General features: G+C 49.4%; 1 protein-coding gene across 1 annotated transcript in view; it reads right to left on the reverse strand.

The window, feature by feature from the left end:
* The window catches only part of KCNK12 (potassium two pore domain channel subfamily K member 12), a 56,554-nt gene extending 47,525 nt beyond the window's left edge, over positions 1–9,029 (reverse strand). Inside the window, exon 1 of the mRNA XM_068564011.1 lies at positions 8,009–9,029. Coding sequence (XP_068420112.1) covers positions 8,009–8,399 — 391 coding nt within the window. The 5' untranslated portion in view covers positions 8,400–9,029. The remainder of the gene's footprint in view (positions 1–8,008) is intronic.
* Between the last annotated feature and the right edge of the window lie 8,246 nt (positions 9,030–17,275).

A 17,275-nucleotide genomic window follows, 5' to 3' on the forward strand; every position in this document is an offset into this window, starting at 1 on the left:
TGCAGGGGCGGCTGAGACCCAGAGGGCTGTACGCAGAGTGGTGGGTCGGCTATGAACTGGGCCTCGGTTTCCCCCCGTGCAGGCTGGCAGCCCAGGGCTCACCCACGAGCCTTGCCCAGTTGAGGAGCTGATGCCGCACACGTGGATTAGCTCATTCAGCCCTCGTAGGTGCCCGTGAGGATGGGAGGATGGTTGTCCTCACTTTACAGAGGAGGGAACTGAGGTAAGAAGAGGCACATCCTCTCACTGGGAGCACATGGCTTGGCAGTGGCGGAATTGGGACTGGGACCCAGTCTGCCGAGTTGGTGCCTTTAGCCTGCACCAAACTGCACCAGAGGATGTGAGCAAATAGCCTTCCCAGATATGAGAACATCAGAGCTGGAAGGGACCCAAGTGACCCCGGCACTCCCTGCTTTTAGGAATGAAGACCCTGAGGCCCTGCGTGGTGACGTGTCCTGTCCACAGCCGTGCGGCCAGTGAGGGGCAGAGCGGGTCCAAGCTGCCAGTTCCTGACTCACTGCTGCTTCTCTCTTCCCGTGCTATGCCCAGTGCAGTCTGGGAACCCAGAATATGGGCGTCACTGGGAGCTAATGAGGAATGCAGTCTCAGGTCCCACCCAGACCTACTGAACAGAAAGTGCTCTTGCACTTTGACAAGAGCCTGGTGATTTGCATGCACTTTACTGATGGAGAAGCACTGCGCTGTGCTACCCTGCCTTCCTGGTCGGCAGTATCTGTTACTGTGAGAATAATGACATTGTATCCAGACACTGTAAGACTTCAAATTACAAGATACTGGAAGCTCCATCCTGGAGTCACCTGGGATCTGGGGGAAGTGACAGAGTGGGTCCCCCAGAGCTTAATCCTTCACAGGGCCCTGCACACCCATCCTGCTAGTGAGCTTAGTCCTGAGCTGGGCTTGCCCAAGCCCAGGGAGGAGGTGACACTCACAGATGGTCCAGAGCATCCTTACCAGAGCCACTGGCTGCTACGGTCCCCCAAGAATTAGAGCTGGCGGTTGGCTAGGGAATGGCCTGGTTTAGGACAGAACTTCCTGGGGCCAGAGCCTGACAGCCGTGGTGGCAGCCAAGAGCTGGCTTGGGGTGAGCCAAGGGGCTTCGGTTCTCTCTCACTCTCTACCAGCACCTCTCCTGTACTGTCTCAGTCCCATGGAAAGTCCTTTGTCCTCAGAGCCTCAAGACCCTTTGCCTCCCCAAACTTCACCTCGTAGAAACCCTGCCACTGACCCCAGGTGAGATCAGAGCCTGAGACTGCCCAGGGCGCCCACCTCAGCCCCACATTCTGGTTGGCTGGCTGGCAGCCCCTGGCCAAGCCCTGGATCCTGGGAAGGTCAGTGGAGCTGGGCAGAAGCAAGGGGAGGGTTAGGAGACTAGGGAAGACCCCGGGCTGGGGCTGCGCACAGGAACACAATGGCTTTTTGCTCCATCTCACCTCCTCTGAATCTGAGGTCACCACGCAAGGGCACGGAGAGTCCCTCTGTAGCTGGCGGGGGTGGCGGCACTGAGCTCCACCTTCTAACACAGACCTGAGGCTCCACCACAACCTGCAGATGGAGCAGGAGCTTCTCCCTGGAGGACCCCTCCAAGGCACTCGACTTACTTTGCTGCGCCTCAGATGCCCTACCCCCCTCCCTCCAAGCTCTTCCCCTTGTCTCTGATGTACTGTTTAACTTTCACCCCTTCTGGGAAGACTGGTTATCTGCTCAGAAGAGCCATGGCGGGATCTGGTTCTGTACTTGCCCCATCATTTGGGGGGTGTGTGTGTGTGGGTGTGTGTGGGTGTGTGAGAGAGAGAGACAGACAGACAGACAGACAGAGAGCTCTTCAGCAGTATTCAGGAAACTTTTCCAAGGCGGCATGAGAGCTCAAGGACCTCAGAGTCCACATAGGCAGGTCCTGGGTCAGCACCAGCTCTCAGCAAATGCCCCTCTGACTTGCTGTGCAACCTTGAACAACCTCTCTCCTTCTCTGAACCTATGTAAAATGAGGAACAAGGCTAACTTAACCCTCTTCAGGTTGGTCTTGGAGGAGCACCAGGGCTCCTCAGAGAAGCTTTCAGGGAGTGCCTGGCGTCTAAGGGGAGGTCTGATGGGTGTGGCTCCAGCTCCCCTGTTTTCTGTAATAGGCTGCTTGTTGGCTTTTGTTGACAAAATGGTATAAATGCCTGGGGAAAGTTCTGGAAGATTTTTATGGTGCTTTCCAGCTGGAATACTCTAGAGGTAGGTGTCTGCTCCATGTGGCACAATTCTGGGCCAGTCCAGGCTGGGGTCCTTGGGCACAGTCAGGACCAAAGGGAAGGACCCTCTCCCTCAACTGGCTAGGCCCAGGAGTGGTGGCAGACATCCCTGGGAAAGCAGGGGACAGGAAGGAAGAAGGTCCAGGTACCCCTTCTCTGTCTTTGATGGCCGGGCAGCTGCTCCTGTTTTCCTTCCTGCCCTTCTCCACCCATCCAAAATTTCCCAGGGGAAGTGGCTCTCATTAAAGCAGGGGAGGCTGAAGATGCTTTAGTCACTGACTTGTTCAGTGGTCAGCTCAGCCCCTGGGAGTGAGTGCAATCCTGGAGAAAACCAAGTGAATCTGTGGCCTGTTTCCATGGGGCAATTTGCTGGGTAACTGTCCAGTCTCTTCTAGGCTTTGTAGAGGTTGTAGGCTCAGCTCAGGAGAGATGAGACAGTCCTTCACTCCAAAGGGACTGGCCCCAAGAGCCATGAAGATGGTAGTGTGCCCTAACTATCAATTTCACTGCTGGGAATTCAACTGAAGGAGATATTGCGTAAAGAAAAGGCCATCATAAAGATGATCACTGTGGCATTACTCACAACAGCCCCCAAATTGGGAACCACACCCAGCTACACAGCAATAGGGGTAGTAAATTACAGAACATCAGTTAGATAGAGTATTATGCACCCATTAAAATTAGTATGCGGAAACATGGAAACAACACTGATAAAAAAATGTTACCAAAAGCAGCTCAGCACTTGTCAAGTAGTTCCCTTTCTTTTTCCTACAAAAGGTGACAAAGAACTGCAGGGGAACTTGCAAAAATGAAAACAGTTATGTTAGGGCAGAGTATTATGAGTTATTATAATTATTGACTATTTACAATGTGCTGGGTTCAGTGCTGGGTGCTGAGGACGGAGCAGTGAATTAGAATGTATTTCCTTGCTCTCCATCTACAGCTTCAAATCTAATGATGGATTTTTTCCCCTAAATGTCCTTCAAAGTTGTCATAGCATCATCTTCCAATAGAAAATAGCTGATGAGAGAAATAAGCGAGGAAAGGTACTCCTCTCCTTCTGGGTAATGTATTTCATTCCCAGCATCAGAGCCGCCTCCAGCTGGATTACATACATGTCAGAAGAAAACCGAATGTAAATGTGGTAGTGACATTTCGGACTCATAATGTCTTAGTTTCCTTTGAAGCAAAAACATTTTAAAAACTCCACGTTAAAAAAGAAGTAAAAAGTTAGGACTTGTTACTAATCTTGCAGTTGAATAATTAAGTATGCCTAATTCTGAAAGTAGCAAGCTAAATTATGCAGTGCCAAAAGTGAAATCTCTTATACCTACACCATCCCGGCTACAGCGGCATGGTTTTAGCTTTATAGCTAAAATATGCTGCCAGAAAACCTAATAAAAGGAAGCAAAAATATTTCTGTTTATATCAAGCTGCCATTTGAGAGAGACTTTTAAATATGTTCTTCCCTATGTGTAAATCTGACAGCAGTTGCATAATTAAAACCCCAGTGGAGAGTTTCCTTTTAATCTTTTCAAAGTAAACCAATAAAACATCCTTTAGGATGTGAAATGATGGATTAATACTCTTTGGATTGTTTGAATATCTTTGAGCTAGGGCCTGACTCCAAGAATACTATTTAGTACTAAAAGAACACCAGCCAGTGTCTTTCTCTTTAGGAGTTCATGTAATCATGGGAGATGCAGATAACAACATGCCAAAGGCGACACATGCATGGTTATGAGTTCTGCTTGTCTTGGATTTTGTTAAATGGAGGAATGAACAAATAGATGTATTTACATTAAAACATACTTGATTTCAACCCCCTGGGGATATGTCATATAGCAGAAATGGCAGAAACAATAATTGCCCAGGATTTCAGTTCAGTGTAAGCAATCAATATTAATAATTTAGACCACAAAGTGGATTTTCATTTTGCTTAAGCTATTCAGACTGACTTTCTATTCAGCCTCAACTACCACTGAACAATCACTGGCAAATCTTCCCACTGGGTCTATGTTGTGTGGACAGCTGCAAATTACCTAGCTCCAGATATGGGCCTTGTTCAAGCCAAAAGTCAGGACAAATATTCTACCTCATCATGGTGTTTCATCTAACATGAGTACACACAACCACACCTGAATTTTTCTTCTGTGTCTCCCTCTAGCTGAAGGCCCATTCCTGCCCCTTCTTCCCCTCCCCTACACACACACACACACACACACACACACACACGTGCAAAAGAAGGCAGAGAGAAAGTGGTTGCTGTCCTTGGACCAGAATTTACCCGAATGTCTCCTACTTGTTAGCATTTCTGTCTCTAACTTTCTTGGTACTGGCTCTTGCCTTCCCAGCTGTCTAAGACTTACCAGATGCTTCTAGTCTATCTGACCTGTAAGATGTGTCTGATCCTTCAAGTTTTCTCTGGACTTAATCAGCTGTTGGCCTGACCAACAGACCAGTCCTTTTGCTCAGCCCTGCTGTGGTGTCTGTCAGACACACACACAGATACACACACACACACACACACACACCCGTTATTAAATACTTCAGCCTCAAACAGGAATGTGCCCACCAATTATATAAATGAAACTGGTAGAATAAACACTGCATAACTTGGATTCTGGACCCAGCTGAATACATAATTAACTGTGACCTGAGACACGTCCCTTAACACTCTGAGCCACATGGGATTGGACCAAAGGACCCCTCCTTGTTCCAATCATCATTAGTGAGGCTAGCCAAGATGTGGCGCCCATGAACACTGCAATCCAACTGCCCATGTTGGAATATGCTTCAACCTTTGTCTTGTAGAATAAGCTTTAACCTTTCAACATATTAGCACTTGGGGCCTGATACACACAATATATCACAATATATCATATTTATGGGATGAATGAAGAAAGGGTTTTCTATACTGAAGTCTAGATGAATCATTTAGTTGGGTCTCTACAATACAAGAAAATGTCCACACTGCTGCATGGACCATACACACTGTGATAGTCAAATAAAACTGAGTGCATGCTAATTTTCCTCTTCGCTGGATGAGGTGGCAGATAGAGAATACTGACTGCCCATTTTGGATTCAGCTTTGGCTCCCTGAGCTGCTGAATCCATAAAAGCACCAGTAATAATTGTCTCTGAAGACTCAGGGCATTTAAGGGAAAGGAACTACATAAACAGAAGTGAAACTGACGTATGTAGGTCTTTACTTAAATCTCATCCAAGAGAAGCCTGAAATAAAAATCATGCTACTTCGGGATTCAGCAGAACTTATCTGACAGAAGTGACCAATTTGAACCACTGCCCCACACCACGTCAGCAGGTGGATAACTGCCAGAGACCCTGCTACTTGTGTGGCTCTCTTGGCACCGCTGCAAAGGGGCTAGTTCAATGCTGAGCTGTCCACTGGCTGGTTCTGGCCCTGAGTGCAGCTCTTCTCAGAGATAAATATCTCCCTGCAGCAGATTTTGGAAACAATGTGCTGGGTCATTTGTAACATAGCCACCAGCTTCAGCATAGCCTCCTACAATGCTTGCCTACATCCCAAAACACAAATCAAGAAAGAGAACATAGTTTCTTTCTGCTTGACTAAAGAACAGCCAATCCTGCCCGTAGATTAAAGGCTCGGGCTTGGAACAATTTACCAACACACTGACTTGATTTTGTGCAAAGAACTGAGAGAAGCTGTAGAAGCCATGGCTGGGCAGTGAATGAAGGCATCGATGGGAGCTCATCAGAAAGGCACAGAGACCACAGGTCACTGGAATGAGGCCCCATTTGGATAGACTCATGGCCTGTAGGGGAAGGGGACACTGCTACCACCTTTCCCTTAACCTGTGGGTTCCATTAGGAAGCCAAGGTCAGAGCACACCGCTGGGAAAGAAAGGCTGTGGCTGCCCAGTATGTGCACAGGTTGCCTCTAGGTGAAAGCAAAAGGGTGTGTTTACAAGAGGAAGAGCATAAATCAATAATGAGCTATGAACACATGATGTCATCTTCCAGGACTAAGCATCTTTAGTACTTCTAAAGCACTTTAAAGAAAAAAAAAAGAAAAAAAAAACTCTAGTTGCTATAGCAACTTGATGCAGCTCTTAAAAGGGGATTTTTTTTTAAGGGGGTCATTTTATATCTTCAATCACCATAACAACATGATATAGCTTTTAAATGGTATTTTTATCCAATTTGTGTGTACTTTGGACTTGGGCCACATTTGCCTTTTCTATTTAAAGTCATCAGATCAAACATGACACATGAAAATTCATTGAAAGGAAGCCCTTTCGTAGACTATACATATACACTCAGAGAGCCATCTCTAGCTGCTCATATTCTGCACATGGATGCAGTCTTTCTCTCTGCCTCCCAGCAGCCACCTACAATGGCTTACACTGGTCAGTTAGTCCATTCCCCCGTCTCTAAGCTGGCATACCAATCCAGCCCAGAACCCACCCACAGAAGGCGTGCCGGTGCAATCCCTCACCTCTCAGCCCAGTGGATCCAGTCCCCTCCTCCAAAACTACCACCAGGGGCTAGTGCTTTGGGGCGACTAGAGACATGACCAGCCAAGTGCCTTCTTCCACCCTGGGACTGGAAGCAGGAGTAGATGAGACACAAAGTCTTGCCAAAGTGAAAATCTTGTATTTATTCTGCACTCTATACAGTAACGGGAAGAGGTCTGTTTCACGTGACACCCAGGGCCCAGGGAAAGGGGGGGGGGATGGGGAAAGTGGGTGAGAGGAGAATAAAGAGAGGGGCAGGGTGGAGTGGGGAGCAGTGATGGCTCCACAATCTCTACAAGAGAGGCTCAGAGGAGGGGCGAAAGAAATAGGGGGGCTTCGAGGAACAGTTACACAGCATTTTTTGTACAGTGGCACAATCATGAACTATTTTACCAAAAATAAGAGGAAGGGATGATGGAAAGTACAGAGAAACTACCCCCTGCACCCAAGCTACCCCCTTGGTGCCACTATTGGTTGGAAAAGATAGCAAGGTAACAAAGAAGAGAGGTCAAGAAATTGGAGGGGAAGTTGGAAGTGGGGAGGGGGGGAGTAAGAGGAGAAAACCAGAACCAGAGCGGCCGAAGTCCTATTCTCCAAGTCTAATGGGGTGGTGTAGACTGTAAAGAAAAAAAAAAAAAAAAGATGCGAAGGAGATCTAGGGATTCGTTTGGGGAAATGGTCGCCTTCCCCAGGGTAAAAGGGCTGGAGGACTCTGGGGGAAAACGCGTGTAAAAGAAGAAAGAAGAAGAGAAAGGAGATAACAACGCTGTGAGTGGAGAGAGGAAGGGCTTTCCAAATCACCTGGATGAGGAAACCGAGGACTAGGGGGCGTGAGAAATAAGAAGGAAGCAGCAGGCCCCTGATACATGTTCTCCCAAGTCCTTTTTTAGAAGCCAAAACTGAGGCACAAGCGGTTAGGTCACGCAGTTGGCAAGTGCTGGAGCGCGGGCGGCCCCCGGTCTGCCCAGCGCCCGGGTGAGGGTTCTCCCCGTTTGGCCTCTTTGCCAGGCAGTCACCGCTGGGTGCGCGCCAGAGATGGGCCTCTCAGGCCACCTCCCGCGCCGAAAGCCAGTAAAGAGGGAGACGGAGCAGGAGGAGGGGGACGGGTGGGGAGGAGAGGGCGAAATGAAAGTAGGCAACGGGGCCTCAGAAGGGAAGAGGGAGCCGAGGGACGCGGCTCGAGCCCCGAGCAGTGGAAAGGGCGGCAGGTGAAAGACGCGGAGAGGAAAGTCGCCCGCTGGGCGCGCCGCTCACCTATGGTCGACACCACGGTGCCCACGAAGTAGAAGGCGCCGGGAAAGTCCCAGCGCGGGCGCAGCGCGTCGGCTCGGACGCCGGCTGCCAGCGCGGCCTCGTAGTGCCGGAGGAAGGCGCGCAGCTCCGGCTCGGCCACTCCGTGCGCCGCGCTGAAGTTGCGCAGCGTGGCGCCCCAGCGCGCCCGCGCCTCCGCCTCGCCCGGGCTCTCGAGCGCCGAGAAGACTGTGGCGCCCGCCACCAGGTAGAGGCCGATGAGCGCCGCCAGCAGCACGAAGCGGCCCGTGTCCTCGTTGAGGTGCGAGCGGCGGCAGCAGCAGCAGCAGCAGGAGGGGCGCGGCAGGCGGCGGCGGCAGCGGCGGGGCGGGGGCCGGGGGCTGCGGGAGGACATGGTCCGGAGCTCAGCCCCGGGGCCGGGGCGGCGCTCGGGGCCCGGGCCGCGACATCCCCCCCGCGGGAGCAGAAACGTGAGGATGGTGACCAGGGGTCGGGGGCCGCCGCGGAGCCCCTCGCCGCCTCCTCCAGAGCCCGGACGGCGGGGCGCCTCCGCCTCCTCCTCGGCGCTCAGGCCGCACACGGGTCCCGCGGCCCTTCGGGCGCCGGAGCTGGGGCGCTCCTCTCTGCGCCCCGACGCCTGGCCGGCTGCCGCGGCTCCTCACCCACCGCCCTCGGGCGCGGGGGTCTCAAGGTAGGCCCCTGCCGCCTTGTGGCCGGCGTCCACGGGGCCCCGGGCCTCATACTCCTCTCCAGACAGGCCGCGGGCTGCGGGCGGGGCGGGCTGTAGAGCCCGGGCGCCTAGGACAGGGACGGGAGAGCAGGGCACGAAGAGAGACCCCGGGCGCGTCCCATGAGACGTTCCCGGCTCAGTGGCTCCCCGGCGCAGGCTCCATGGGCAGTCCAGCTCCCGCCCCCGGGCTTGAGCTGGCGGCGTCGGCTTCGGAGCCTCGGAACCGAACTGAGTCCGGGTAAGCGCTCCCTTTCCAGCTCCAGCCGGAGAGCCGCCCGGCACGGAGAGGCGGAGTCACCGGCGCCCGGGGCGGGGTGTTGGGGGGTGGGGAGTAAGGAAGGGAGAGAAGGGGTGGGGAGCTGGGCTGCTGCGACGCCTCCCTGCCGTTCTGGCTGCATTAATGCGGGGCACAGAAGCAGGTGTCCGGACTGCGGTGCTGGCCACCACGCCGCCAGGGAACACCGTCCAGTCCCTGTCCCTCCCTGCGCTTCGGCCCCGGAATCCCTCCCTTCTGTACAAGCTGCCGCCAAACTTTGCTCAACTTGATGTTGTCCTGCGGTCTCAGGTGCTGGAGGCCGAAAGACGCCAATGCCCTGACACCGGGCTCTCCAGCTCCAGTCCGAAGTTTAAGTTCCCTGTCGTTCGTGTCTTCTTCTTGCATCCATCCACAGCGCCAGGTCTCGGAGGGTTCCTTTGGGGAAAAGATCCCGCTTAGGAGCGGGGAAAGGGTCACTCGACTCGGGGCGACCGGAGAATGAGGGCGTCTCCTCCCCCTCCCGACCGAGCGGGTGGCCGGCGTCAGCACCGCGGACAGCGCATCGGTGCCGCAGCCGCCGGGCGGGCGGCGCTGGGGCTGCGGGGACCCGCGGCGCGGGACGAGCCGGTCACCCTGCTGTGCTGTGCTTCCCCAAACCCTCGGTTTCCCTTTCTACCTCCCTTGTGTCCCCTCAACCCCTAAGGCAGGTGCGGTCGCGGAAGCGGAGTGCTGACAGGGAGGGGACGCTGCGGAATAGAGACGGGGGTGGAGTCAAGAGCGAGTAGAGGACCAAGGGGCCACGGGAGGAGGAAGCGTTCAGGCCCACCGGCTGCTGGATCTCCCTTCGTCACCCCAACCCTCTGACCCTCCGGTCCAGGGCGGGGGACGCCGGATAAGAACCTGGCTGCGGCAGGGTGTGTAGAGGAGGTGCAGGGAGAGCCCACTAGCCGGCTCCCCCGAGGCCGGCGGCGGGAAGGCTGTGTTCTTGAGCGCTGAGGAGGGTGTGTGTGGGGGTACATCGTCGCCCCCTCCGTCGCGTGGCAACAGGGAAACACGGCGGGGGGCTCGGCCCCAGCTCGGGAGCTTCTCCGCCCTCCGTGGGCCGCCTTTGCCGGGATCTCTAAGTTCTGTGTCGAGCAACGTCCTTGGTACAGACAGAAAACCGTCCTCTTCTGGCAGCCAGCCCCTTCTCTGTCCGTCCCGCTTCCACAGGAGGGGGGGGGGCCTGATGATGATGAGACGATACAGATAACAGAAAATGAAGATAATTATGGAAGCTGTGCTTAGCTACCCTAGGTGGGTGAACCGTGACTAAATACAGAACTAGCCCCCCACCCCCAAATCTCGGGCGGTCTGGTCTCCACAGCAGAAAACACTCAAGCTAAGGCCGACCCAAAGTATTGGCATTGTCAGTCCCCTAAGCGTCAGGGGACTCAAAGTCGTTCCTGAGCAAGCCTCCACCGTTCACTGAGCATTTGAAAGCCCGGAAACCAGGTCCTTCTGACCGCACGCCCCGACATGGAGACTGGAGGGCAGGGGGTAGGGGTGGGGTTTGGGCAAGAGAGCTGTCCAGAAACTGAAAGGCATCTGACTTCAGATGTTGCTTTTCCCAAACCAGGGCACATCCGAGGCATGGATCTTCCTAGAAGTTCTCCTCCAGTTTATGGACGGAGCCAACTATACTCCTCCCCTTTGTGTTAGGGGAGGGACCAATGGGAGAGGATCCACCCCTAGCATAGTCAGAATCAGCCTCACTGGTACTGGATGGCATGTGGTTAACTTCGCAGTGGTCTTCTCAGAAAGGGGCAGGGGGAACCTTTTTGTGAGGGGGAGAACATCTCATCCACTGAGAATATACAGCCCTCTCCTCCTTTTTCTGGAGCACAGTGGGAGCCTTATGTAGACACAATTTTTTGCCATTGCAGACTATTGTTACTATTGGCAAAATGCACTTCAACTATTCTCTTCAAGCCTTTGCCTCCCCTGGGCTCACCACTGGTGTCACCCCAGCCTGTTCCCCTATCCCTACCGTACCCCCATCTCTACAAGCTTCTGCAGGCAGGGAGGACAGCCTAGCCATGGGCCTCCAGGGCTGAATTCCACTTGACTGGTCAGCTCTGACAGAAGTCCTAGAAGTGTCATTCCAGGAGTTGGCCCTGGAGTCTCCAGATGCAGCTGAAGGGCACTGCCAGATCTCTTAGTGGTTTTCTTTGCCCAGACTCCCAGGTCAGGGACAGAGTGCTTTGCTGCAGTGTTCTGTGCCTCTGGACCTGCTCCTTGCCCAGCTGGCAAAGGGCCTGCCTTGTCCTCCAGCTTGTTATTCTAGCTTGATTAATAGCAAACCCCTGGCATCAATCTCAACTGTGAATGACCTAATCAATTTATATAATGGGGAAATGATGAGTTCCCTGAACATAGGCTCGGGTCCTTTGGGGAACCAGTGCCATGATGAATGCTGTTTTTTTGCCCACTGAATCCATATAAGTCACTGGCTTCCAGCTGGCTACCCTCAAAGCTTTTACCTCAGCCCTGAATTGCTGCAACAGCCTCCAAAGAATGGGGGCTTGCTATCACAGATGTGTCCGTGCTTCGGCCTATCCTGCCTGCACCTGCCCATCAGTGCCCTGATCATGCCCATTTGATCTGATCATGTGACTGATGTCCCTAGACGACAGTCTCCAATGGTTCCTTCAAAACTATAAAAATTTAGTCTCAAACACTTGTGGCTGCTATTCAAAGCCCTTGATGATGTGACTCCCAACAAATCATTCTAACCTCACCTTCTACTACTTGCTACTTATCCCCCAAGTACTCCATACTCAGCCCAATCACCAGCACTTTGCTTATGCTATGGCCCTGCTGGAGTGTCTTCTTCCTTCTCTTCTTCTTCAGCTCTTCATACATGCAGCTCAACTCAGGTTAGACCTTTTTTCTTCCAGAAAACTTTTTCTTTGTAGGATATTTTGACCCAATCACTTTGACTGTCATCATTTCAGCTGTAGATCATTTGATTCTGAATGTCCTCAAGAACTTCAGACAAGACACCAGAGCAGGTACAGCCTCTCTCTGTCTCTGCCTGTCTCTGTCTCTCTCTCTGTCTCTGCCTGTCTCTGTCTCTCTCTCTCTCTCTGTCTCTGCCTGTCTCTGTCTCTCTCTCTGTCTTTCTGTATTTTGTAAAAGAAAACACAATGGCAGGAGTGTTAATCAGGAAAATTAGGTAAGGTCGAGTGCAATCAATTGATGATTCCACTCCTAGGTATATGCCCAAGATAAATGAAAACATACATTCATGCAAAAACTTGTGTGTGTACATTCATAGCAACATTAATCATAAAAGCCAAAAAGTGGAAACAACCCCTATGTCCATCAACTGATGAACAGTTCATTACAATGTGGTATAACCATACAATGAAATATTCAGCAATAAAAAGAAATGAAGTACTGATTCATGCTACAACATGAATGAATCTTGAAAACATTATCCAAAGTGAAAGAGGCCAGTCACAAAAGATGACATAGTGTATGACTTCATTTGTATGAAATGTCCAGCATAGGAAAATCCATAAAGACGTAGTAACTTAGTGGTTGCTTAGGGCTGGGGGATTAAAGAGGAATGGGAGTGACTGCTAATGAGTATGAGATTTCTTTTGAGAGTGATAAAAAATATTCTAAAATTGATTGTGATGATTGCACAGCTCTGTGAATATAGTAAAAACCTTCAAATTGTACATTTTAAATGTGTGAATTGTAAAAAAACAAATACAATGCAACTAATCAAGCAAATCTTTACTGAAAAAAATGGAAACGGAACTTATCCCAAGAAAAATAATTTCTTTAAAATAAAAAAAATAGGAAAAATGGGAAACAGTTTAGCAATGTGTAATGTCTTTTTTTTTTTTTTTGTCTCTTGTACCAACTTTTATTTAAAGTCTATTTTGTCTGATATTAGTATAGCCACTCCATCTCTCGTTTGGTTACTGTTTGCATGGAATATCTTTTCCCATCCCTTCACTTTCAATGTATTTGTGTCTTTGGATGTTAAGTGAGTCTTTTGTAGACAAAATATAGTTGGATCATGAGACTCTCTGTCTTGCAACTGAAATCGTTAAGAATGCCTATGATTGTACATCTGCCTCCTGATATATTTCCAAATAAACCATGAATAGATATATTTATTGAGGATCTACCAGCTACAAAACAGTGTGCTATGAACTGTGTGTGTGTGTGTGTGTGTGTGTGTGTGTGTGTGTGTGATGAGCTCTGCTGTTCCTGCAAGAGCTTAAAGCCTGGCTGGGGAGACAAGATATGCGTATGGGAAGCAGTAAGGACTATGCTACAGCAGATCGGGTTAGGAGCTGACTGTGTGGTACTGATCATGGGAGGTCAGAGAAAGGGGTCTGTGATGAGGGCTGCAAAAGTCCAAAGTTTTGGGTAGCAGGCAGTATGTGGGCTGGTTCTGAGGATGGGTAAGGTTCACATGTACTGGAAGAAAGGGAACATCCCAGCCAGGAGAACTGAGCTGGGTGCAAGAAAGTGAAGCAGGAAAGAGCATATTTTGTTCAAGGAACTGTGGCAAGCAGAGAGTGGATGTGGGTGAGAAGAGAGGGAAGAGTCTCTCTCTTTTATATTCCATGACCTCATTCTCTGGCCTCTCAGCCTCTCAATATGACGTTAATGCATGTAATAACTGACACTGTGAAACTCAAAGATGAATGCTTTCCTTCCAGAGTGAGAATCAGGTATCTAATATAAATGGACTTGGGCTTAATGAAGACAATTTTATGGCAAACTTTTAGTTTCCCCACATATACCACCACATGGGGTTAGCTGTGGCTGCAGAGGAAAAGAGGGACAGATGTGGAACATATTGGGTATACAGTCAAGGGCTCTAGTGTTAAAACCTCCCTGGGCTCCAGTTTCCACAACTGTCTTTGCAAAGAATGCACTGTGTCATCTTTATATCAACATGATTCTTGAGGATTAATGAAGTTGCTGACGCCTGTCTGTTTATAAGGAGCTTGGAAATGAAGCCCAGAATCCTAGGGTGAGGGGTTGCTATGAGGCCACTGGAGACCACTCCTTGCCTCCTAATTTTCTTGTCCAGAAAGCTGTGGGTTTCTTGTCTAAATGTCTCCATGAGTCCTCTCTCACAATGCCAAATCACTTTTTATTAAGAAGTGATTTTTAAATGTCTATTTCAATTCTTTCTTATTTTAAAATCTGATTTTTTGTTCTGTAGGTAAGGCCATACGTGTACTGATTTTGTCCCAAATAGATTTTGATATAGCTTTTTAAAGACTATGTAAGTGACGTATAAATAACTTAGAATAATTGGAAGATTCAAAAAAACAAAAAAGGAAAAAACAAAAATTACTCCAAATTCCATTCCATTATCCAGAGAGAATTACTATTATCAGTCATTTTAATGACTCTCCTGCCTGCTTGGCTGGCTCTGTCTATCTACACATACATATTTAATTTTATTAAAATTATGGGATATGTTACATACCACTTTAAACTTACTCTTTAATTTAACATTATAGGTCATTCAAAAAATATTTCAAATATTTCAATTCAAACATATCTGTGGAGCACCTACTATTACAGGTACCTGGATTGATTAATGATCATGGAGCTTACATTACTTTCACGTTTTTTAAAAATGTATATATATATACATATACATATATATATATAGAGAGAGAGAGAGAGTCATTTGTTGGCATAGTGCCCTTCCAAATGAAGATGTAGCTAAATTTCACATTGGCAGGTATTCCTGGATTTTTAAGGTTCCCCCCTCATCCCTTTCCCCTATCTTTTTGCATCATTCTTTAGTTTCCTATTAAAATATCAATAGATGTTTGGGTTTGGCTTCTCAGTGAGACTGCTAGTTCCCACTCAAATCCATTCTCCACCTCTTTTTCTGCAACAGAGCACCCATTTTATTTGTGGTGTCAATGTGCCCACTTAAAAGACTATATTTTCAAGCCTCCTCTGTAGTTAGGGGAGACTGTTTTTAAGTTCTAGCAAAATATTATATGGGACTTTCAGGAAGGCTGAATAAACGAAGATAATTCCATAGGAAAGGGTGCCCTTTTATCCTCCCACTATTTCTCCTTCCTCAGTCATGCATCCTACAATGTGGATGTGATAGCTGGGACTCCAGCTGCCATCTTGTATCATGAGGTGACCTTGAGGAAGGAAGCCACATTGTAATAGAGCAAGATGATGAAATGAGCTTGCATAACAGAGAAATGCCTATCTTTAGTCTTACATGGGAGAGAATTAGCCTTTATGTATTTAACCCACTTCACTAATCAAATATTCTGAATATTCAAAAGTTCCTGACTGAAATCAGTCTGAGATGAGACTTTAGCCCTTCAAATACTGTGAGACAATCAACAGGCCTGACTCCTTCTGCTTCAAATTTTCCCTCTCATCCCCCAATTTCCCCTCTCTCGGGTATCTTATACCTTATGGTCTCATGATGGTTGACTTACCTCTATGTGTGTGTGCGTGTGTGTGTATTTCCACTTTATTCCTACATATTCTTGCAATTGAGAGAGCTGAAATATCAGCAACTTTTCTAATTCAAAAACACTAGGTTACCAGACCCAAAAGCAAAGACAAAGCAGAGGAAGAGGGCACAAGGAGAAAGATGCTTTGGAGTTACCATAGCTAATATCTCATTGTTTGAATGAGTCATAGGTCTAAGAATATTGAACTGATCTTTAGAGATTCGAGCATTTGTTTTAGCTGGGCAACTCTTAAAAAAGAGCGTCGAGCCCAAGAAGAGAGAGGAATGGAAGGCAGCATTGGAGAGCGGGCAGTTTTTGGAAGCAGTTGTTCTTATAAGGAAACCATTGTTCAGATTGTTAACTGGGCTGTGGTTGTGAAACATGTGCAAAGACGAGATGTGTTCATTAGACATCAGTTAAAACTCTTGTGCTGAAGATGGATCAAAGCACAGAGCGTCATGCTCACCTTAAACAACTGAGAAGGAAATATGCTCTTTCCCTTGCTAATAGCCCAGTGATGAGCCTTGGTGGGTAGAGATATTGGAGGACGGTGTGGGAGTGGGAGTGATGTCTGGAGGATTGATGGAGGTAGCTGTGGGGATGGGGTGGGAAGAAGAATCCTGGGGACCCCTTTCCAGTATTACATAAGTCAATAGGGCTTCTAGGGGCAGCAGTGCTCCTTGTGGATAGAAGGTGTTTTCTACAGATAAACATGTGAATGTGATCAGCCTGCCTTCATTCCTCCCTACCTCCTCTTTCCCTCCCTCCCTCTTTCCCTCTTTCCTTCCTTCCACCTATACAACAAATATTTCTGAACCTCTACTCTGTGCCAGGCACTGTGCTACTAAGGATTCTGACTCATAACAGATTTTTTTAGGATGGAGTAGGAAGGAGGGTGGAGTGCCATTGGGGGTAGTTGGAATCATAGATAAGAAAGCTAAGGCCCAGAGGGACAGTCAGAGGTGCTCACATCCCGCAGTGCATTTGCAATCTCTGTCCACCCAAAGCCCACTGGACTGGCTGGGTGTGAAGTGGAGTGTATTCTCTCTCTGTGTGGTCCTGGAGCCTCCAGCATCCAAGTTCCCTGGAGCTCTTACTGAATATGCAGTGCCCAGGGTCCAACCCAGACCTGCAGAATCCCAATATCTAGGGATTGGGTCTGGGAACTTGCGTGGGCCACAGACTTCCCAGGTGAGCCTCCTGGACCCTCGAGTTTGTGGAAGTTGGGCTTGGGCCATTGGATCAACTGAAATGGGCCTTACAGGGTCAGAGTCTGGAAATATACTTGACCATAATTCCTGTGTCATGAGGAAAGGTAAAAGAAATGCAAAGCCTGCTCTAGGGCCAGCTTTGCCACTCACTGGCTAGGTGACCTTGGCTAGTCGCCCTCAGCCTACGGGTAATTATTTGAGCCAGACCCAGCAACAAACATCCCATTCCTTGATGCAGAATCATGACTGTGTCCAGGTATCCTGGATGCTCAGCTCAGGCACAAGCGGTGATGTCATTAAAAACCTTTCTTATGAGTAATTCTTAAGAGATACCTCTTCAGAGTTGGAAGACATTCCATTTCTATCCCAGACTCTCCTGCCTTGTTGTCAAGGAGGTTCCTGGAAGCCTAGGAACCCGGAGTCAGTCTTTCCCAGGAGCAGAGTCATGAAAATGTGTCTGTATCATCTCCAGGGCCCCCGAGGATGTCGGCCTGAAGCCCCAGGTTTGCAGACCCTTCTGTTCAGCCTATTCAGCAGCTCACGCCCTTGTAGTAG

This window comes from Eschrichtius robustus, chromosome 15 (genome assembly GCF_028021215.1).
Source record: "Eschrichtius robustus isolate mEscRob2 chromosome 15, mEscRob2.pri, whole genome shotgun sequence".
Taxonomy (NCBI): domain Eukaryota; kingdom Metazoa; phylum Chordata; class Mammalia; order Artiodactyla; family Eschrichtiidae; genus Eschrichtius; species Eschrichtius robustus.